Below are 24,096 nucleotides of genomic sequence, written 5' to 3' on the forward strand. Positions count from 1 at the left end.
CGTCCTCCACAGCGCACACTGCAGCACTCCTCCACAGCGCACACTGCAGCACTCCTCCACAGCGCACACTGCAGCACTCCTCCACAGCGCACACTGCAGCACTCCTCCACAGCGCACACTGCAGCACTCCTCCACAGCGCACACTGCAGCACTCCTCCACAGCGCACACTGCAGCACTCCTCCACAGCGCACACTGCAGCACTCCTCCACAGCGCACACTGCAGCACTCCTCCACAGCTCACCCTCCACAGCGCACACTGCAGCACTCCTCCACAGCTCACCCTCCACAGCGCACACTGCAGCACTCCTCCACAGCTCACCCTCCCATTCCTTTGTGTTTCTCATCTGTATGTATGTGTGTGAGTGTGTGTGTGTGTGTGTGTGTGTGTGTGTGTGTGTGTGTGTGTGTGTGTTCTTGTACATACCCAAAAGTAAGGACCAAAATTGGTATTTCACCAACAGAGTGAGGACATTTTTGCCGGTCCTCACTTTTCAAAAGGCCTTTTTTGGCCTTTTCAGGGTTCAGACTTGGTTTTTGATTCAGGGTTCCAGTGGGTTGAGGTTGGGTTTAGGGCAGAGGTCAGGGTTAGGCATTTATTGTTGATGGTTAGGGTTAGGGTAAGGGGCTAGGAAATGCATTATGTCAATGACTGTCCTCACAACGATATAAGTACAAACATGTGTGTGTGTGTGTGTGTGTGTGTGTATGTGTGTGTGTGTGTGTGTGTGTGTGTGTGGTGTGTGTGTGTGTGCCTGTGTGTATAACTGGACATATTTACTGTCAATAAAGACACATTTGATGAAAAATCTCAATTTGAAGAAACTTTATTTACAGAGAGAAAGAGACCTTTGGGGGCAGTGTGTAATACCTCTATTCACCTGTGGGGGCAGTGTGTAATACCTCTATTCACCTGTGGGGGCAGTGTGTAATACCTCTATTCACCTGTGGGGGCAGTGTGTAATACCTCTATTCACCTGTGGGGGCAGTGTGTAATACCTCTATTCACCTGTGGGGGGCAGTGTGTACTACCTCTATTCACCTGTGGGGGCAGTGTGTAATACCTCTATTCACCTGTGGGGGGCAGTGTGTAATACCTCTATTCACCTGTGGGGGCAGTGTGTAATACCTCTATTCACCTGTGGGGGCAGTGTGTAATACCTCTATTCACCTGTGGGGGCAGTGTGTAATACCTCTATCCACCTGTGGGGGCAGTGTGTAATACCTCTATTCACCTGTGGGGGGCAGTGTGTAATACCTCTATTCACCTGTGGGGGCAGTGTGTAATACCTCTATTCACCTGTGGGGGCAGTGTGTAATACCTCTATTCACCTGTGGGGGCAGTGTGTAATACCTCTATTCACCTGTGGGGGCAGTGTGTAATACCTCTATTCACCTGTGGGGGCAGTGTGTAATACCTCTATTCACCTGTGGGGGCAGTGTGTAATACCTCTATCCACCTGTGGGGGCAGTGTGTAATACTTCTATTGAGCTTTGGAGTGTGATGTCACAAAAAAGGGGCGGGGCCATTTAATGTTGATCCGCCATTTTGAAAGGGGACAACAAACGCAGTGCAGTGGAAATCCATAAGAAGTTGGAGAAGTGAGGACAGAAGTGTTTGGAACCGGCGGCGCTGCTGGCTGTAAGGCTCCCTGCCGTGGCCGGAAGGGCAGCGAGTCTTTCTTTGGTTTTCCTGGCTGGAAGCGCCGTGAGGGAACTCGTGTCTGATGTTGCTGAAAGAAGGCGGCTGGCCTGCATCGCTGCTGTTGGACGTTTTTGCACATAAAGTTGGATGTCATCCAGATATGTCTTGATATGTTCCACACATTTCCATTCTGGTAAGTTCTTGGTGTTGTTCATGAATAAATGACTCTGTCAGGTAAACAGCTGCTCTGAGACCAGCACATGGCTACTTAGTTACTCCAAACAAGCCCCCCTGCTGCCACGCCCCGTCCTGCAGTCACACTGACATTCTAGTGAGTTTTTCATCATCACAGCGTCACCGCTCAGGTGGAGGAGAATCAGGAGGAGCTCTCTGGAAGGATTAAAACTGGAATACAGGAGGATAGGAAAACGCTGTGTGGAGGAAGCTGCAGCAGCGATGAACGGCGTCGTCTGGACGAACGGACCGGCTGAGGTCTGAACAGATTATAGTCCCTTAATTTAACCCCGAGGTTCAGATGCTGAGGCGGACTCACGTTACACAGCTCAGAGTTTTATTGTTTCTTTATTTATGTCTCAGAGCCAGACAGCAGCACCGCGGCCCGGACTGCTCCCCACAGCGGGACGGTCCCACCCAGACCCCCAGCACCGGACCCGGGCCGAGCAGGACCCGGGACCGAGCAGGACCCGGGACCGAGCAGGACCTGGACCGAGCAGGACCCGGGACCGAGCAGGACCCGGACCGAGCAGGACCCAGACCGAGCAGGACCCGGGACCGAGCAGGACCCAGACCGAGCAGGACCCGGGACCGAGCAGGACCCGGACCGAGCAGGACCCCGGACCGAGCAGGACCCCGGACCGAGCAGGACCCCGGACCGAGTGGAACCTGGGACCGAGCAGGACCCGGGACCGAGTGGAACCTGGGACCGAGCAGGACCCCGGACCGAGTGGAACCTGGGACCGAGCAGGACCCCGGACCGAGTGGAACCTGGGACCGAGCAGGACCCCGGACCGAGTGGAACCTGGGACCGAGCAGGACCCCGGACCGAGCAGGACCCCGGACCGAGTGGAACCTGGGACCGAGCACGACCCGGGCCGAGCAGGACCCGGGACCGAGCAGGACCCCGGACCAAGCAGGACCCGGGCCGAGCAGGACCCGGGACCGAGCAGGACCCCGGACCAAGCAGGACCCGGGCCGAGCAGGACCCGGGACCGAGCAGGACCCCGGACCGAGCGGAACCTGGGACCGAGCACGACCCGGGCCGAGCAGGACCTGGGACCGAGCAGGACCCCGGACCAAGCAGGACCCGGGCCGAGCAGGACCCGGGACCGAGCAGGACCCCGGACTGAGCGGAACCTGGGACCGAGCAGGACCCGGGCCGAGCAGGACCCCGGACCAAGCAGGACCCGGGCTGAGCAGGACCCGGGACCGAGCAGGACCCGGGACCGAGCAGGACCCCGGACCAATCAGGACCCGGGCCGAGCAGGACCCGGGACCGAGCAGGACCCCGGACCGAGCGGAACCTGGGACCGAGCACGACCCGGGCTGAGCAGGACCCGGGACCGAGCAGGACCTAGGACCGACCAGAACCTGGGGCCGAGCAGGACACAGAACCAAACAGAACCCGGGACCGAGCGAAACCTGGGACCGAGCTGGACACAGGACCGAACAGGACCCGGGACTCAGGCCACCAGGGCGGCGCCTGCCCCCTGCTGTCGGTGCAGCTTAAATTGAGGAGCAGAAGTCTTAATGAAAGGTTGGACCGGTCGTCCTCGGTCTGGATTTATTCTCCCTTCAGCCGATACGTTGTTTCTGGGCTGCCGGCTCCACAGCGCTGACTAAACACATCGTTTGCTAAACTTTAGAGTTTGTTTACATCCCAGTAGCGGTTCTTCAGGCCCAGCCGGTCCAGCCTCTGCTGGTTTCCACGTCGGCTCCTCTCGTGGCGCAGGTGCGTCAACAGCAGCTCGATCAGCCAGTGCAATATTGGGTAAAACTGCCAAAATAAAGTCACATCTTTTCGGGGCTAAACAGCAGCGCCCCCTGCTGGTCTGAAGCTGCTCCACAGCAGCGTGTGGTCGTTTCGCACTGTTAGGCTGAATCCCATTTCACCCCTTAGCCCCCCCCCCGGCCCTACCCTCCGGTGTGCGTGTTCACGTGGAGGGGTAGGGCTGTCCCGATGGTCATTATGACGGAGGGGGGAGGGGGAGGGGGAGGGGGAGGGCAGGGTTTCCGTTACCAGACTTTGACCGGTAAAATCTGCCGAAGTCCGACATATTTTAACACCGCCGGTCAAAATGTGACAAATCTTCCCTCCAAGCTTGATTTTTATTTGAATCTTCCCTCCAAGCAAAGTTTAATTCAGAAAGGCCATTTCCACCTCATTTTATTAAAAAACACAATAAAACCCCGAATCTTATCGTTTATGAACCAGCCTGGTTTATGTGGAAAAAAGCTTTTTTTTTAAAGGGAACTAAACTTGTAGCAGCGTTTCATTAGTCCGACTGAGCGCGCAGCACAACAACAGCACAGGGAGACACGTGGAAACAGGCGAAGCTTCAAGACTTTCTACTAAACAGAACAGCTGAGAGGAGGGGGGGCGGAGCTGGAGCGCCAGGTGAGTCGCTGTCCAGCTGGAGCCTGCCGTCGCCACCGGGCGGCGGTCCGGACGCCGTCTGACTCCTCCTCCCTGACTCCCTGCAGGGCTGAGAGCCACTTCCTGTTCACGGTCCGCTCAGGCTGGAACCGCTTTACTGTGAACACAGAACAAATGTTTCTCGGACCAAATTATTTCTGTTTTTAAACGGCTTTGTCACGTAGAGCGACAAAGACATCGATTGAAAAAACTCCCCATCTTTGGCCAAATCTTTGAATAAATTCCCCGACCACTCTATTGAAATTTAGTACGCAAGAAATTTGACAGGTGAGGGCGGGGCCCTATGAAAAGTATACCCCCCCCCCAATAATAATTGACTGGGAAATCAAGCGCTTGTTCGCAACAAAAGAAGTTCATTAATGTCAATATTTTCTCAACGATTGAAGTTTTAAAATGTAAGAAAAACATTCTTCTTCAGCAAACAATTTTTCACATCTGCCTCCGTCAACAGCAGCGGCGCGACTGATGACGTACGCAACTGTCGAAGGGGTGGTCCAATTCCTAGGGGTTTACTGTCAGCCCTACCCCAATGGGGGAGGGCCACGGGGGAGGGCGAAGGGGGAGGGCAGGGGGGAGGGCGAAGGGGGAGGGCAGGGGGGAGGGCGAAGGGGGAGGGCTAAGGGGGGAGGGCGAAGGGGGAGGGCTAAGGGGGAGGGCGAAGGGGGAGGGCGAAGGGGGAGGGCGAAGGGGGAGGGCGAAGGGGGAGGGCTAAGGGGGAGGGCTACGGGGGAGGGCTAAGGGGGAGGGCTAAGGGGGAGGGCTACGGGGGAGGGCGAAGGGGGAGGGCTAAGGGGGAGGGCTACGGGGGAGGGCGAAGGGGGAGGGCTAAGGGGGAGGGCTACGGGGGAGGGCGAAGGGGGAGGGCGAAGGGGGAGGGCTGGAGAGAGCAAAACTGCTCCTCTCCGTGGCAGGACGGACCAGCGGAGTTAGTGAAAGTTTAAAATCCTTCATTAATCCCACGGGGGGGGGGGGGGGGGGGGGGGGGGGGGAGGGGGGGGGGGGTATTATTAGATATTCTGTAAGGGCATCATTTCATTTTTTATTCTTTCACTTTTTAACCTGCACTGGTTATGTGCTGCTTCTGCTGTATGGCGTGTTTAAGATGTGCTTTATAATTAATTTCGCGCTCCGCCTGGTTCTTTCTGCACTGCAGCGTGAATCCTCACGGACTCAGACTACACGACAGGCTCCACGACGTCAGATCGTCGTAAGACGTCGTCAGAACGAGGCATCGTAGTTGTGCATCCGGACGCGATCGGTCGCGGTATGGCCTCTTTTCTTTTGCGTTACTTTTAAGCATTTTCAAGTGCTGTCATAGTTTGTTATGATTTCTGCACCCTTTCAAAATGGCGCCGCTGTCCCATAATACATTGCTCGGAGACGTCAGTTCCGATGCTCAATTGACCTGCAGCCGCTGAGTCCTCTGGAGCAGAGGAAACTCCAGACCGAGCTCAGCAGAACCAGACAGAACTCAGTCAGATGCAGTGGCGGACCGTGCATTTCACACTAAGGCCTTCAGAACAGATCCGCCTGAACCAATCCACCTCTCAATAACTATTTTGTCTACAAAAAAAAATCTTATTATGCAGATATGCACATAAAGAGTTGCTGCACAGCAGATAGATACTTGTGCAGCCAGAATAAATGCCTTTGCTGAAGTTCACAAGTCTCCTACTACATCTGTGCACATACAATGAGCATCAACAACTTAACAAAACAGCAATATTATTTAGGAAAAGAGGAACATTTTACTCACCAAAATCCCGATTATTTGAAAACAAAATCCATCCTCCTTTCCTTCCTCAAAAAGAGTTCAACTGCTCTGTCATATAGATTATCCGTGCGTTTCAGTTCCATAAAGCCAGGGCTGAAAGTCCAGCTGCCCTGTGGGATTTCTGGCTAAGTTTTATTTCTCTTCAGGTCTTCTTCTTCTTCTTTGGAATAATTGAGGTAGGCGACCAACAACTTAGGTGCATAGCGCCCCCTACTGTATCTCTTGGTGAATGTAAATCAGAGGGCCTGGATCTGCTGTTGCTAGAAGCTAGAAGGCGCTGAGTCGCCAACTCGAAATCTGATTGGTTGAAGCAACTGTCTGATTGGTTGAAGCAACTGTCTGATTGGTTGAAGCAACTGTCTGATTGGTTGAAGCAACTTTCTGTTTGACGCTTCACTTTACTTTACTGCGCCATCAGAACAGATAGCGAAGGCCTCGGGCAGATTTCTGTGACCCTAGCAACAGATGATGCCTGAAATCTGATTGGTTAAATGATTTAATGTGAGCCCCCTAGAACTGCCACCTTAACGTGGTGGGGGAGTTTGAGAGCCCGCATGATCCCAGGAGCTATGTTGCCGGGGGGCTTTATGCCCCCTAGTAGGGTCTCCCATGGCAAACAGGTCCTGGGTGACGGGCCAGACTGAGAGCAGTTCAAAACCCCCTATGATTAGAAAAAGAACAAAGGTCGTTACGTCGCCCGGTATGGCGCAGCCGGAGCCCCACCCTGGAGCCAGGCCTGGGGTTGGGGCTCGTAAGCGAGCGCCTGGTGGCCGGGTCTTTGCCCACGGGGCCCGGCCGGGCTCAGCCCGAAGGGACGACGTGGGCCTGACCTCCGGTGGGCTCACCACCCACCGAGGGAACCGTAGGGGCCGGGTGCAGTGTGGATTGGGTGGCAGCCGACGGCAGGGTGCCCGGCGACCCGATCCCCGGACACAGAGACTGGCTCTAGGGACATGGAATGTCACCTCGTTGGCGGGGAAGGAGCCTGAGCTTGTGAGGGAGGTTGAGAGGTACCGGCTAGATATAGTCGGGCTCACCTCCACACATAGCCTGGGCTCTGGAACCCAACCTCTGGAGAAGGGCTGGACTCTCCACTTTTCTGGCGTTGCCCGCGGTGAGAGGCGGCGGGCTGGTGTGGGTTTGCTTGTAGCCCCACAGCTCAGCCGCCATGTGTTGGAGTTCACCCCAGTGAACGAGAGGGTTGCATCCCTGCGCCTTCGGGTCGGGGATAGGTGCCTCACTGTTGTCTCGGCTTACGGGCCGAACAGCAGTGTAGAGTACCCGGCCTTCTTGGAGTCCCTGGGAGGGGTGCTGGACAGTGCTCCGACTGGGGACTCCATTGTTCTACTGGGGGACTTCAACGCCCACGTGGGCAGCGACAGTGAGACCTGGAAGGGGGTGATTGGATCGCACGGCCTCCCCGATCTGAACCCGAGTGGTGTTCTGTTATTGGACTTCTGTGCTAGTCACAGTTTGTCCATAACGAACACCATGTTTGAGCACAGGGGTGTCCATAAGTGCACTTGGCACCAGGACACCCTAGGTTGGAGGTCGATGATCTACTTTGTTGTCGTGTCATCTGACCTCCGGCCGCGTGTTTTGGACACTCGGGTGAAGAGAGGGGCAGAGCTGTCGACCGATCACCACCTGGTGGTGAGTTGGATTCGCTGGCGGAGGAGGAAACCGGACAGACTTGGCAGACCCAAACGTGTTGTGAGGGTCTGCTGGGAACGTCTGGCGGAACCCTCTGTCAGCAGGGTTTTCAACTCCCACCTCCGGGAGAGCTTCTCTCATGTCCCGAGGGAGGCTGGGGACATGGAGTCCCAGTGGACCATGTTCTCCACCTCCATTGTCGAAGCAGCTGCTCGGAGCTGTGGTCGTAAGGTCTCCGGTGCCTGTCGTGGCGGCAACCCCCGAACCCGGTGGTGGACACCGGAAGTAAGGGCTGCCGTCAAGCTGAAGGAGTCCTATCGAGCCTTGCTGGCTCATGGGACTCCCGAAGCAGCTGACGGGTACCGGCAGGCCAAGCGAACTGCAGCCCGAGCAGTTGTGGAGGCAAAAACTCGGGTCTGGGAGGAGTTCGGGGAGGCCATGGAGGAGGACTATCGGTCGGCCTCGAAGAAATTCTGGCAAACCGTCCGGCGCCTCAGGAGGGGAAAGCAGGTCTCCGCCAACACTGTTTACAGTGGAGGAGGAGCTGCTGACCTCAACTGGGGATATTGTTGGACGGTGGAAGGAATACTTTGAGGGCCTCCTCAATCCCATCGCCACGTCTTCCGTGGAGGAAGCAGAGGCTGAGGTCTCAGAGGTGGACTCGTCCATCACCCAAGCTGAAGTCACTGAGGTGGTTGGCAAGCTCCTCGGTGGCAAGGCACCGGGGGTGGACGAGATTCGGCCTGAGTACCTTAAGTCTCTGGATGTGCAGGGACTGTCTTGGTTGACACGTCTCTGCAACATCGCGTGGCGGTCGGGGACGGTGCCTCTGGATTGGCAGACCGGGGTGGTGGTCCCCCTGTTTAAAAATGGGGACCGGAGGGTGTGCTCCAACTATAGGGGGATCACACTCCTCAGCCTCCCCGGGAAAGTCTATTCCAGGGTACTGGAGAGGAGGATCCGACCGATAGTCGAACCTCGGATCCAGGAGGAACAATGCGGTTTTCGTCCTGGTCGTGGAACAGTGGACCAGCTCTATACCCTCCATAGGGTGCTCGAGGGTTCGTGGGAGTTTGCCCAACCAGTCCACATGTGTTTTGTGGATTTGGAGAAGGCATTCGACCGTGTCCCTCGTGGTGTCTTGTGGGGGGTGCTCCGGGAATACGGAGTCCGGGGCCCCTTGTTAAGGGCCGTCCGGTCTTTGTATGACCGGAGTAGGAGTCTGGTCCGCATTGCCGGCAGTAAGTCGGACCTGTTCCCGGTGCATGTTGGACTCCGGCAGGGCTGCCCTTTGTCACTGGTTCTGTTCATAATCTTCATGGACAGAATTTCTAGGTGCAGCCAGGAGCTGGAGGGGGTCCGGTTCGGGAACCACAGGATTTCATCTCTGCTTTTTGCAGATGATGTTGTCCTGTTGGCTTCATCGAACCCGGACCTACAGCATGCACTGGGGCGGTTCGCAGCCGAGTGTGAAGCGGCAGGAATGAGGATCAGCACCTCCAAATCCGAGGCCATGGTCCTCGACCGGAGGAAGGTGGCTTGCCCTCTCCAGGTAGGTGGAGAGACCCTAGCCCAAGTGGAGGAGTTCAAGTATCTTGGGGTCTTGTTCACGAGTGGGGGACGGATGGAGCGTGAGATCGACAGGCGGATCGGTGCAGCGGCTGCAGTGATGCAGTCGTTGTATCGGTCCGCCGTGGTGAAGAAGGAGCTGAGCTGAAAGGCGAAGCTCTCGATTTACCGGTCAATCTACGTTCCCACCCTCACCTATGGTCATGAGCTTTGGGTCATGACCGAAAGGACAAGATCCCGGATACAAGCGGCCGAAATGAGCTTCCTCCGTAGGGTGGCTGGGCGCTCCCTTAGAGATAGGGTGAGGAGCTCAGTCACCAGGGAGGAGCTCAGAGTAGAGCCGCTACTCCTCCACATCGAGAGGAACCAGCTGAGGAGGCTTGGGCATCTGGTTAGGATGCCTCCTGGACGCCTCCCTAGGGAGGTGTTCCGGGCATGTCCCACTGGGAGGAGACCCCGGGGAAGACCCAGGACACGCTGGAGAGACTATGTCTCTCGGCTGGCCTGGGAACGCCTTGGGATCCTCCCAGAGGAGCTGGAGGAAGTGTCTGGGGACAGGAAGTCTGGGCATCCCTGCTGAGACTGCTGCCCCTGCGACCCGGCCCCGGATAAGCGGTAGAAAATGGATGGATGGTTGGATGGATGGATGGATGGATGGATTTAATGTGAAAAAAACTTGTCTGGAAGCAGCGCAACCACGGGAGAACTATGAAAGGAACTGGAACATACCGTTTGGAATCATTTATTAATTATTTATGGACAAAATATAATTTACATCAGTCTGTAATTCAGATACTTTTTAGGCCAGCAGAGAAGGCTTTGCAGGCCCTGACGGCCCACCACTGGTCAGATGTCTGTCTGTGTAATTTATCTCACAGTGAGACATCTGTCTCTATAATTGATCTCAGAGTGAGACTTCTGTCTCTATAATTTATCTCACAGTGAGACATCTGTCTCTATAACTGATCTCAGGGTGATACTTCTGTCCGTGGAATTTATCTCAGAGTGAGACTTCTGTCTCTATAATTGATCTCAGAGTGAGACTTCTGTCTCTATAATTTATCTCACAGTGAGACATCTGTCTCTATAACTGATCTCAGAGTGAGACTTCTGTCTCTATAACTGATCTCAGAGTGAGACTTCTGTCTCTATGATTGATCTCAGAGTGAGACTTCTGTCTCTATAACTGATCTCAGAGTGAGACTTCTGTCTCTATGATTGATCTCGGAGTGAGACTTCTGTCTCTATGATTGATCTCAGAGTGAGACTTCTGTCTCTATAATTGATCTCGGAGTGAGACTTCTGTCTCTATAATTGATCTCGGAGTGAGACTTCTGTCTCTATGATTGATCTCAGAGTGAGACTTCTGTCTCTATAATTGATCTCAGAGTGAGACTTCTGTCTCTATAATTGATCTCAGAGTGAGACTTCTGTCTCTATAACTGATCTCAGAGTGAGACTTCTGTCTCTATGATTGATCTCAGAGTGAGACTTCTGTCTCTATAACTGATCTCAGAGTGAGACTTCTGTCTCTATGATTGATCTCGGAGTGAGACTTCTGTCTCTATGATTGATCTCAGAGTGAGACTTCTGTCTCTATAATTGATCTCAGAGTGAGACTTCTGTCTCTATAATTGATCTCGGAGTGAGACTTCTGTCTCTATAATTGATCTCGGAGTGAGACTTCTGTCTCTATGATTGATCTCAGAGTGAGACTTCTGTCTCTATAACTGATCTCAGAGTGAGACTTCTGTCTCTATGATTGATCTCAGAGTGAGACTTCTGTCTCTATAATTGATCTCAGAGTGAGACTTCTGTCTCTATAATTTATCTCGGAGTGAGACTTCTGTCTCTGTAATTGATCTCAGAGTGAGACTTCTGTCTCTATAATTGATCTCAGAGTGAGACTTCTGTCTCTATAATTGATCTCAGAGTGAGACTTCTGTCTCTGTAATTGATCTCAGAGTGAGACTTCTGTCTCTATAATTGATCTCAGAGTGAGACTTCTGTCCGTGGAATTTATCTCGGAGTGAGACTTCTGTCTGTGTGTCATGTGAGGGTTTTGTTTCGGGAGCGCGCCTCAGGGCGGAGCGGCGCGGCCCTGACCACGGGGACGCGCCCGCTCTCACGCAGTCAGCAGCCGCGCGGCCAGGCCACCGGCCAGCCTGTCCCCCCCCCCGCTCTTCCTTCTCTCGGGTCTGTCCCGGTTTCCCGCTCCAGCTCCCAGTCCCGTCGGGTCGCCCGGTGGATCCCGCCGCCCCCCCGCCGCCGGCAGCCGGTCAGAGCGGCGGATTACCGAGCCGAAGCAGCGGCGTGCCCGGCGGGCCTCCGCCTCACCTCCGCTCACCGTTACCGGACGGTGACGTCACCCTTCAGAAAAGTTGGGACGGGCGAGCCGCTGCCCGGACCCGGACCCGGACCCGGAGCCGGAGCCGGAGCCAGTCCCAGCCTCGGTCGTTCAGCCCTCCGGAGATGAGAGAGTGACCGCAGCGGCCTGCACGAGCCTCCGGTCGGTCTTAAGGTGAGACGCCGCGCCGGGATCCGGTCAGAGCTGATCCTCCGTCCGCTCCTCTTCCTCACCTCCGTCCGCTCCTCTTCCTCACCTCCGTCTGCTCCTCTTCCTCACCTCTGTCTGCACGTGACCAACAGCTGGTTCTGTTTTCATGAGGAACGTGGATTCTGGAGAGGACTCCAGGGAGGACAGGGCAGCTAGACCCTGTCCCATGATGCACTGCTTCTCCAAAGTCCTGAGTTCATTATTGTGATCAATAAAGTGGAGCAGGACAAAGGTTCAGATGGACAACGCGTCCCCGTCCCAGCCCAGACCTTGTAGAATGGAGTCCAGCTGGAGTCCAGCCGGAGTCCAGCCGGAGCGCAGCAGGGGTCCAGCCGGAGTCCAGCCGCGGTCCAGCCGGAGTCCAGCCGGGGTCCAGCCGGGGTCCAGCAGGGGTCCAGCCGGAGTCCAGCCGGAGTCCAGCCGGAGTCCAGTTGGGACGACAGTCTGGCGTCAGTCGGGACGGGACGACGGTCCCTCGTCCGTCGGGACGGGACGACGATCCGGCGTCAGTCGGGATGAATCGACGGTGCGGCGTCAGTCGGGACGGGACGACGGTCCGGCGTCAGTCGGGACGAGACGACGGTCCGGCGTCAGTCGGGACGAGTCGACGGTCCGGCGTCAGTCGGGACGAGTAGACGGTCCGGCGTCAGTCGGGATGAGTCGACGGTCGGGCGTCAGTCGGGACGAGTAGACGGTCCGGCGTTAATCGGGACGGGACGATGGTCCGGCATCAGTCGGGATGAGTCGACGGTCCGGCGTTAGTCGGGACGGGTCGACGGTCCGGCGTTAGTCAGGATGAGTCAACGGTCCGGTGTCAGTCGGGACGAGTTGACGGTCCGGCGTCAGTCGGTACGAGTTGACGGTCCGGCGTCAGTCGGGACGAGTCGACGGTTCGGAGTCAGTCGGGACGAGTCGACTCTCCGGCGTCAGTCGGGACGGGATGACGGTTCGGCGTCAGTCGGGACGAGTCGACGGTTCGGCGTCAGTCGGGACGAGTCGAAGGTTCGGCGTCAGTCAGGATGACTCGACGGTCCGGCGTCAGTCGGGACGACAGTCCGGCGTCAGTCGGGACAAGTTGACGGTCCGGCGTTAGTCGGGACGGGACAACGGTCCGGCATCAGTCGGGATGTGTCGACGGTCCGGTGTCAGTCGGGACGGGACGACGGTCCGGCGTCAGTCGGGACGGGACGACGCTCCGGCGTCAGTCGGGACGAGACGACGGTCCGGCGTCAGTCGGGACGACGGTCCGGCGTCAGTCGGGACGACGGTCCGGCGTCAGTCGGGACGAGTCGACGGTCCGGCGTCAGTCGGGACGAGTCGACAGTCCGGCGTCAGTCGGTACGAGTCGACGGTCCGGCGTCAGTCGGGACGGGACGACGGTCCGGCGTCAGTCGGGAGGAGTCGACGGTCCGGCGTCAGTCGGGAGGAGTCGACGGTCCGGCGTGAGTCGGGACTGGACGACGGTCCGGCGTCAGTCGGGACGGGACGACGGTCCGGCGTGAGTCGGGACGGGACGACGGTCCGGCGTCAGTCGGGACGGGACGACGGTCCGGCATCAGTCGGGACGGGACGACGGTCCGGCGTCAGTCGGGACGAGACGACGGTCCGGCGTCAGTCGGGACGGGACGAGGGTCCGGTGTCAGTCGGGACGGGACGACGGTCCGGCGTCAGTCGGGACGGGACGACGGTCCGGCGTCAGTCGGGACGAGACGACGGTCCGGCGTCAGTCAGGATGACTCGACGGTCCGGCGTTAGTCGGGACAACGGTCCGGCGTCAGTCGGGACGCGTCGACAGTCCGGCGTCAGTCGGTACGAGTTGACGGTCCGGCGTCAGTCGGGACGAGTTGACGGTCCGGCGTCAGTCGGGACGAGTCGACAGTCCGGCGTCAGTCGGTACGAGTTGACGGTCCGGCGTCAGTCGGGACGGGACGACAGTCCGGCGTCAGTTGGGACGGGACGACGGTCCGGCGTCAGTCGGGACGCAATGACAATGGTCAGCGTTTTCGGCGGACACCCTGCTGCAGGCTTTTGGGTCCTGGAGGCGTTACCGTGGCAACAGCTGGCAGCCGGTGATCAGTGACGACTGGAGAGCTGCTCTGAGCTGACGGAGGGACGGACGCTACACCTGGTCCAGACAGCTGCAGCTCCGCCTCCACCAGATCCTCCACCAGATCCTCCACCAGATCCTCCACCAGATCCTCTACCAGATGCTCCACCAGATCCTCCACCAACTCCTCCACCAGATCCTCCACCAGATGCTCCACCAGATGCTCCACCAGATGCTCCACCGGATCCTCCACCAGATGCTCCACCAGATGCTCCACCGGATCCTCCACCAGATGCTCCACCAGATCCTCCACCAACTCCTCCACCAGATCCTCCACCAGATGCTCCACCAGATCCTCTACCAGATGCTCCACCAGATCCTCCACCAACTCCTCCACCAGATCCTCCACCAGATGCTCCACCAGATCCTCCACCAGATGCTCGATCAGATCCTCCACCAACTCCTCCACCAGATCCTCCACCAGATGCTCCACCAGATCCTCCACCAGCTGTTCTGCTCCTGTCCCCTCCTGTCCCTTCCTGTCCCTTCCTGTCCCTTGCTGTCCCTTGCTGCCCCCTCCTGTCCCTTCCTGTCCCCCTCCTGTCCCCTTCTGTCCCCTTCCTGTCCCCCTTCTGTCCCCTTCTGTCCCCTTCTGTCCCCTTCCTGTCCCCTCCTGTCCCCTCCTGTCCCCCTCCTGTCCCCTTCTGTCCCCTTCCTGTCCCCTCCTGTCCCTTCTGCTGGACACCACCAGTGAGGCTGAGAGGGGTTCGGAGCTGGATCAGTCCTGGGCTGTGATTGGCTGGCTTCCTTCTCAGGTGTTGGAGCTGGATCAGTCCTGGGCTGTGATTGGCTGGCTTCCTTCTCAGGTGTTGGAGCTGGACCAGTCCTGGGCTGTGATTGGCTGGCTTCCTTCTCAGGTGTTGGAGCTGGACCAGTCCTGGGCTGTGATTGGCTGGCTTCACTCCTTTCTTTCCTGTATTTGCTCGTCCAGCAGTTCGGGTCTCAAACAGCAGAAACGTCTGTTCTGCGCTACTCTCTCGTGTGTGTGTGTGTGTGTGCGTGTGTGTGTGTGTACTGTTGTGGTCTGGCTGGAGGTGTTGCTGGTCTGTGGGCTGTTCTTGACTGTAACAGACCGTCGGTGCTTCCAGCTCTGTGTTTACCGGGATGAGAGGCGGAGCTCTGGCCGTTTCACCCGAGTCGCCGTTAATCTGAAAGACCGTCCCCGGTTACCTGACGGTCAGCTGCAGAACCAGTCTGGAACTAGTCCAGAACCAGTCTGGACCGGGCGGCGGTCCAGCTGCAGAACTAGTCTGGAACTAGTCCAGAACCAGTCTGGACCGGGCGGCGGTCCAGCTGCAGAACCAGTCTGGAACTAGTCCAGAACCAGTCTGGAACAGGCGGTGGTCCAGCTGCAGAACTAGTCTGGAACTAGTCCAGAACCAGTCTGGAACAGGCGGTGGTCCAGCTGCAGAACTAGTCTGGAACTAGTCCAGAACCAGTCTGGACCGGGCGGCGGTCCAGCTGCAGAACTAGTCTGGAACTAGTCCAGAACCAGTCTGGAACAGGCGGTGGTCCGGAGACGGTCCGGAGACGGTCGGGAACAGACAGACAGGTTGACCACAGCGGGGACGAGACGACAGAAACCTGTGAGTCTTTGTTGAAAGCAGCTGACGTCCACAGTGTCCCACAGCGAGGGAGACACTGAGACACACTGAGACACCGAGACACTGAGACACTAAGACACTGAGACACTGAGACACTGAGACACACTGAGACACCGAGACACCGAGACACCGAGACACTGAGACACACTGAGACACTGAGACACTGAGACACCAAGACACTGAAACACTGAGACACCGAGACACCGAGACACCGAGACACTGAAACACTGAGACAGAGACACTGAGACACACTGAGACACACTGAGACACTGAGACACCAAGACACTGAAACACTGAGACACTGAGACACTGAAACACTGAAACACTGAGACAGAAACACTGAGACACTGAGACACCGAGACACCGAGACACCGAGACACCGAGACACACTGAGACACACTGAGACACACTGAGACACACTGAGACACACTGAGACACCGAGACACCGAGACACCGAGACACTGAAACACTGAGACAGAAACACTGAGACACTGAGACACTGAGACACTGAGACACCGAGACACCGAGACACCGAGACACTGAGACAGAAACACTGAGACACTGAGACACCGAGACACACTGAGACACACTGAGACACACTGAGACACCGAGACACCGAGACACACTGAGACACACTGAGACACACTGAGACACACTGAGACACCGAGACACCGAGACACCGAGACACTGAAACACTGAGACAGAAACACTGAGACACTGAGACACTGAGACACTGAGACACCGAGACACCGAGACACCGAGACACTGAGACAGAAACACTGAGACACTGAGACACTGAGACGCACTGAGACGCACTGAGACGCACTGAGACACACTGAGACACACTGTGACAATGAGACACCGAGACACGTCCTCTCAGCTAAAGTTAGTCCCAGGGTCCTCAAACAGCTGTGTGTGTGTGTGTGTGTGTGTGTGTGTGTGTGTGTGTGTGTGTGTGTGTGTGTGTGTGTGTGTGTGTGTGTGTGTGTGTGTGTGTGTGTGTGTGTGTGGTGTGTGTGTGTGTGTGTGTGTGTGTGTGTGTGTGTGTGTGTGTGTGTGTGTGGTATGAAGAGCATTCATTGTCACATTCCTCCAGAGGCCTCCACATGGGAGGTGTGTGCTGCTGTGTTCTGATTGGACGAGAAGCTTCCAGGTGTTTCAGGTGGAAAACAAACAACACAGGACGAGCAGGTCCGACTGGAGGACGGGCTCTGCGCCCCCCCCCCCACCTCCTGGAACGTCTTGGAGGAGGAAGAAGAGGAGGAGGAGGAAGAAGAACAGGAGGACCATGAAGAGGAGGAGGAGGAGGAGGAGGAAGAAGAACAGGAGGACCATGAAGAGGAGGAGGAGGAAGAGGAAGAACAGGAGGAACAGGAAGAGGGGGAGGAGGATGAGGAGGAGGATGAGGAGGAGGAGGAAGAACAGGAGGAAGAGGAGGAGGAGGAAGAGGAGGAGGAGGAGGAAGAGGAAGAACAGGAGGAGGAGGAGGAGGAGGAAGAGGAGGAAGAGGAAGAACAGGAGGAGGAGGAGGAGGAGGAAGATGATGTGATGTGATGTTGTGATGACGATCAGCGTTTCACTGCTGTGATTGGCTGTCCTCAGGTGGGCGGAGCTAAACATGGCTGCTGCCTCGGTGAAGGTGGCGGTTCGAGTTCGACCGTTCAACTCCAGAGAGACGACGCACAACTCCAGATGTGTGATCCAGATGAGAGGAAACACAACGAGTAAGACGCACACTGCAACAACACACTGCAACACACGGCAGCAACACACTGCAGCAACACACTGCAACACACTGCAGCAACACACTGCAACAACACACTGCAACACACTGCAACAACACACTGCAACACACTGCAACAACACACTGCAACACACTGCAGCAACACACTGCAACAACACACTGCAACACACTGCAACAACACACTGCAACACACTGCAGCAACACACTGCAACACACTGCAACAACACACTGCAACACACTGCAGCAACACACTGCAACAACACACTGCAACACACTGCAACACACTGCAGCAACACACTGCAACACACTGCAGCAACACACTGCAACAACACACTGCAACACACTGCAACACACTGCAACAACACACTGCAGCAACACACTGCAACACACTGCAACAACACACTGCAACACACTGCAACACACTGCAACAACACATTGCAACACACTGCAGCAACACACTGCAGCAACACACTGCAGCAACACACTGCAACAACACACTGCAACACACTGCAACAACACACTGCAACACACTGCAGCAACACACTGCAACAACACACTGCAACAACACACTGCAACACACTGCAGCAACACACTGCAACAACACACTGCAACACACTGCAGCAACACACTGCAGCAACACACTGCAACAACACACTGCAACACACTGCAACAACACACTGCAACACACTGCAGCAACACACTGCAGCAACACACTGCAGCAACACACTGCAACAACACACTGCAACACACTGCAGCAACACACTGCAACAACACACTGCAACACACTGCAGCAACACACTGCAGCAACACACTGCAACAACACACTGCAACACACTGCAGCAACACACTGCAACACACTGCAGCAACACACTGCAGCAACACACTGCAACAACACACTGCAACACACTGCAGCAACACACTGCAGCAACACACTGCAACAACACACTGCAACACACTGCAGCAACACACTGCAGCAACACACTGCAACAACACACTGCAACACACTGCAGCAACACACTGCAGCAACACACTGCAACAACACACTGCAACAACACACTGCAACAACACTGCAACAACACACTACAGCAACACACTGCAACAACACACTGCAACAACACACTGCAACAACACACTGCAACAACACTGCAACAACACACTGCAGCAACACACTGCAACAACACACTGCAACAACACACTGCAACAACACACTGCAGCAACACACTGCAGCAACACACTGCAGCAACACACTGCAACAACACACTGCAACACACTGCAGCAACACACTGCAACAACACACTGCAACACACTGCAGCAACACACTGCAGCAACACACTGCAACAACACACTGCAACACACTGCAGCAACACACTGCAGCAACACACTGCAACAACACACTGCAACACACTGCAGCAACACACTGCAGCAACACACTGCAACAACACACTGCAACAACACACTGCAACAACACTGCAACAACACACTACAGCAACACACTGCAACAACACACTGCAACAACACACTGCAACAACACACTGCAACAACACTGCAACAACACACTACAGCAACACACTGCAACAACACACTGCAACAACACACTGCAACAACACACTGCAACAACACACTGCAGCAACACACTGCAACAACACACTGCAGCAACACACTGCAACAACACACTGCAACAACACACTGCAGCAACACACTGCAGCAACACACTGCAGCAACACACTGCAGCAACACACTGCAACAACACACTGCAACACACTGCAGCAACACACTGCAACACACTGCAGCAACACACTGCAGCAACACACTGCAACAACACACTGCAACACACTGCAGCAACACACTGCAGCAACACACTGCAGCAACACACTGCAACAACACACTGCAACACACTGCAGCAACACACTGCAGCAACACACTGCAACAACACACTGCAACAACACACTGCAGCAACACACTGCAGCAACACACTGCAACAACACACTGCAACACACTGCAGCAACACACTGCAGCAACACACTGCAACAACACACTGCAACACACTGCAGCAACACACTGCAACAACACACTGCAACAACACACTGCAACAACACACTGCAACACACTGCAGCAACACACTGCAGCAACACACTGCAACAACACACTGCAACAACACACTGCAGCAACACACTGCAGCAACACACTGCAACAACACACTGCAACACACTGCAGCAACACACTGCAACAACACACTGCAACACACTGCAGCAACACACTGCAACAACACACTGCAACAACACACTGCAACAACACTGCAACAACACACTGCAGCAACACAGTGCAACAACACACTGCAGCAACACACTGCAGCAACACACTGCAACAACACACTGCAACAACACTGCAACAACACACTACAGCAACACACTGCAACAACACACTGCAACAACACACTGCAACAACACACTGCAGCAACACACTGCAACAACACACTGCAACAACACACTGCAACAACACTGCAACAACACACTACAGCAACACACTGCAACAACACACTGCAACAACACACTGCAACAACACTGCAACAACACACTGCAACAACACACTGCAGCAACACACTGCAGCAACACACTGCAACAACACACTGCAGCAACACACTGCAGCAACACACTGCAACAACACACTGCAGCAACACACTGCAACAACACACTGCAACAACACACTGCAACAACACACTGCAGCAACACACTGCAACAACACACTGCAACAACACACTGCAACAACACACTGCAACAACACACTACAGCAACACACTGCAACAACACACTGCAACAACACACTGCAACAACACTGCAACAACACACTGCAGCAACACACTGCAACAACACACTGCAACAACACACTGCAACAACACTGCAACAACACACTGCAACAACACACTGCAGCAACACACTGCAACAACACACTGCAGCAACACTCTGCAGCAACACACTGCAACAACACACTGCAGCAACACACTGCAGCAACACACTGCAGCAACACACTGCAACAACACACTGCAGCAACACACTGCAGCAACACACTGCAGCAACACACTGCAACAAAGTGCAACAACACACTGCAGCAACACACTGCAGCAACACACTGCAGCAACACACTGCAGCAACACACTGCAGCAACACACTGCAACAACACACTGCAGCAACACACTGCAGCAACACACTGCAGCAACACACTGCAACAAAGTGCAACAACACACTGCAGCAACACACTGCAGCAACACACTGCAACAACACACTGCAGCAACACACTGAGTGGAGGTCTGACTGTGTCTCGGTGGACACCCTCACTTCACCTGACTACAGGTCTAACCAGGTTAGTCCTGGTCTAGGTCTAAACAGGTTAGTCCTGGTCTAGGTCTAAACAGGTTAGTCCTGGTCTAGGTCTAAACAGGTTAGTCCTGGTCTAGGTCTAAACAGGACTAACCTGCAGCTGGTTCCATGACATCAGAGGTCAGTGTTCAGTGGCGCTCTCCCACCACTAGAGGGCTCTGTCTCACTGATCCAGTCCCTCACAGTCCGGGACCTCCCAGAGGCTTCCAGCAGGTCTCCATGGCTGCAGGTCCAGTGCAGCTCCACCCAGCCTCCCCCCAGCCTCCACCCAGCCTCCACCCAGCCTCCCCCCAGCCTCCACCCAGCCTCCACCCAGCCTGTCCCCCCAGTGTCCTGTCCAGTGTCCTGTCCACTGACCTGTCTCTGGTCTCTGGTCTCTGGTCTGCAGGTATCTTGAACCCCAAACAGACTAAAGATGGAGCGAAGAATTTCACCTTTGACCACTCGTACTGGTCACACACCCCGGTGAGCACACACACACACACACACACACACACACACACACACACACATGCCACTAACTGGAGTGTGTGTTTCAGGACGACTCCAGCTTCGCCTCCCAGCAGCAGGTCTACAAGGACATCGGGGAGGAGATGCTGCTGCACGCCTTCGAAGGTCAGAGTCCCTGTTCCTGCTGGACCAGGTCTGCTGGTCCTGTTCCTACTGGACCAGGTCTGCTGGTCCTGTTCCTACTGGACCAGGTCTGCTGGTCCTGTTCCTGCTGGACCAGGTCTGCTGGTCCTGTTCCTACTGGACCAGGTCTGCTGGTCCTGTTCCTACTGGACCAGGTCTGCTGGTCCTGTTCCTGCTGGACCAGGTCTGCTGGTCCTGTTCCTACTGGACCAGGTCTGCTGGTTCTGTTCCTACTGGACCAGGTCTGCTGGTCCTGTTCCTACTGGACCAGGTCTGCTGGTTCTGTTCCTACTGGACCAGGTCTGCTGGTCCTGTTCCTACTGGACCAGGTCTGCTGGTTCTGTTCCTACTGGACCAGGTCTGCTGGTCCTGTTCCTACTGGACCAGGTCTGCTGGTTCTGTTCCTACTGGACCAGGTCTGCTGGTCCTGTTCCTACTGGACCAGGTCTGCTGGTCCTGTTCCTACTGGACCAGGTCTGCTGGTCCTGTTCCTGCTGGACCAGGTCTGCTGGTCCTGTTCATACTGGACCAGATCTGACTGGTACCAGACAGGCACCAGTACGTCTTCATGTGGATCTGTGATTGGCTGAATGGCTGCTAAGCCCCGCCTCCCCGGAGCTTCAGGCTGACCCTCATTGGTTCATCATCATTTAACTTTAAACTTTATAGACGGGTTTTTTTATGTTTGGGTCGTGAGGGGGCGGAGCCAAACCTCACTTCATCCACCGCTGACGCTGTGCTGTATTCCGGTCTGAACCGCTCTGAATCGCTCTGAACCGCTCTGAACCGCTCTGAACCGCTCTGAACCGCTCTGAACCGCTCTGAACCGCTCTGAACCGCTCTGAACCGCTCTGAACCGCTCTGAACCGCTCTGAACCGCTCTGAACCGCTCTGAACCGCTCTGAACCGCTCTGAACCGGTCTGAACCGGTCTGAACCGCTCTGAACCGGCTGTTAAACACAAATGTTAAAGCAAGATGAAGACCAGAACCACATCTGGATCCACGTCTGGATCCCCAACTGTGATCCTGTTACCCCAGAACCCGAGCTAATGCCAGGGGAGATCAGGGTTCAGAGGTCAGAGGTCGGGCTGAAACTATTACTCGAGTAACTCCAGTATCTTGAATACAAAAAAAGATAGAGACAAATTCTTACGCCTCGATTCTCCGTCCAAGTAAAATCACATCATGACGAGAGAGAGACCAGGTCCTGGTTCACTCTGGTCCTGGTTTCTGGGGAACTGGTTCACAGTGGTTCTGGGTTGTGGAGGGTACTGGTTCACAGTGGACCTGGTCCTGACCTGGTTCACGGTGGTCCTGGTTTCTGGGGACCTGGTTCACGGTGGTCCTGGTTTCTGGGGACCTGGTTCACGGTGGTCCTGGTTTCCGGGGTCCCCTGTCACCCCCGTCACACTGTTCTTCCGCCTGTTGCCGTTTCAGGGTACAACGTGTGCATCTTTGCGTACGGCCAGACCGGGGCGGGGAAGAGCTACACCATGATGGGCAAACAGGAACCGGGACAGGAAGGGATCATCCCACAGGTCTGGTACTTCCTTCTGGACCCGGTGTGCTGGCCCGCCCCCCTTTCTGACCCTCTGTCTGTGTGTCTGCTTCAGCTCTGTGAGGACCTGTTCCAGAGAACCGGGGAGAACCGCGACCCGGACCTCACCTACTCTGTGGAGGTAAGTCTGCCTCGCTCTGACCGGTTCTGGTGGGTTCTCATCTTCTTCTAATCCATTTTAGCTGTTCTGTTTGGTTCTGATAAGTCCCTGGTTGGTTCTGATGGGTCCCTGGTTGGTTCTGATGGGTCCCTGGTTGGTTCTGATGGGTCCCTGGTTGGTTCTGATGGGACTGGTTGGTTCTGATGGGACTGGTTGGTTCTGATGAGACTGGTTGGTTATAATGGGACTGGTTGGTTCTGATGGGACTGGGAGGTTCTGATGAGACTGGTTGGTTCTGATGGGACCCCGGTTGGTTCTGATGGGACTGGTTGGTTCTGATGGGACTGGTTGGTTCTGATGAGACTGGTTGGTTATAATGGGACTGGTTGGTTCTGATGAGACTGGTTGGTTCTGATGGGTCCCTGGTTGGTTCTGATGGGACTGGTTGGTTCTGATGGGTCCCTGGTTGGTTCTGATGGGACTGGTTGGTTCTGATGGGACTGGTTGGTTCTGATGGGACTCGGAGGTTCTGATGGGACTGGTTGGTTCTGATGGGTCCCTGGTTGGTTCTGATGGGACTGGTTGGTTCTGATGGGTCCCTGGTTGGTTCTGATGAGACTGGTTGGTTATAATGGGACTGGTTGGTTCTGATGGGACTGGGAGGTTCTGATGAGACTGGTTGGTTCTGATGGGTCCCTGGTTGGTTCTGATGGGACTGGTTGGTTCTGATGGGTCCCTGGTTGGTTCTGATGGGACTGGTTGGTTCTGATAGGTCCCTGGTTGGTTCTGATGAGACTGGTTGGTTCTGATGGGACTGGTTGGTTATAATGGGACTGGTTGGTTCTGATGGGACTGGGAGGTTCTGATGAGACTGGTTGGTTCTGATGGGTCCCTGGTTGGTTCTGATGGGACTGGTTGGTTCTGATGGGTCCCTGGTTGGTTCTGATGGGACTGGTTGGTTCTGATGGGACTGGTTGGTTATAATGGGACTGGTTGGTTCTGATGGGACTGGGAGGTTCTGATGAGACTGGTTGGTTCTGATGGGACTGGTTGGTTCTGATGGGACTGGTTGGTTCTGATGGGTCCCTGGTTGGTTCTGATGGGA

The 24,096-nt window shown here is 55.6% G+C and overlaps 1 protein-coding gene across 1 annotated transcript in view; it reads left to right on the forward strand.

Moving 5' to 3' along the window:
- Window positions 1-11,414: 11,414 nt before the first annotated feature.
- Window positions 11,415-24,096, forward strand: part of kif1ca (kinesin family member 1C, a) — a 35,913-nt gene continuing 23,231 nt past the window's right edge. The window contains exons 1-6 of the mRNA XM_030087427.1: window positions 11,415-11,834; window positions 17,184-17,305; window positions 21,088-21,164; window positions 21,239-21,314; window positions 22,771-22,871; window positions 22,947-23,012. Of these exons, the coding sequence (XP_029943287.1) occupies window positions 17,200-17,305; window positions 21,088-21,164; window positions 21,239-21,314; window positions 22,771-22,871; window positions 22,947-23,012 (426 nt within the window). The 5' untranslated portion in view covers window positions 11,415-11,834; window positions 17,184-17,199. The remainder of the gene's footprint in view (window positions 11,835-17,183; window positions 17,306-21,087; window positions 21,165-21,238; window positions 21,315-22,770; window positions 22,872-22,946; window positions 23,013-24,096) is intronic.

This window comes from Salarias fasciatus, unplaced genomic scaffold (assembly GCF_902148845.1).
Source record: "Salarias fasciatus unplaced genomic scaffold, fSalaFa1.1, whole genome shotgun sequence".
In the NCBI taxonomy this organism is placed as follows: domain Eukaryota; kingdom Metazoa; phylum Chordata; class Actinopteri; order Blenniiformes; family Blenniidae; genus Salarias; species Salarias fasciatus.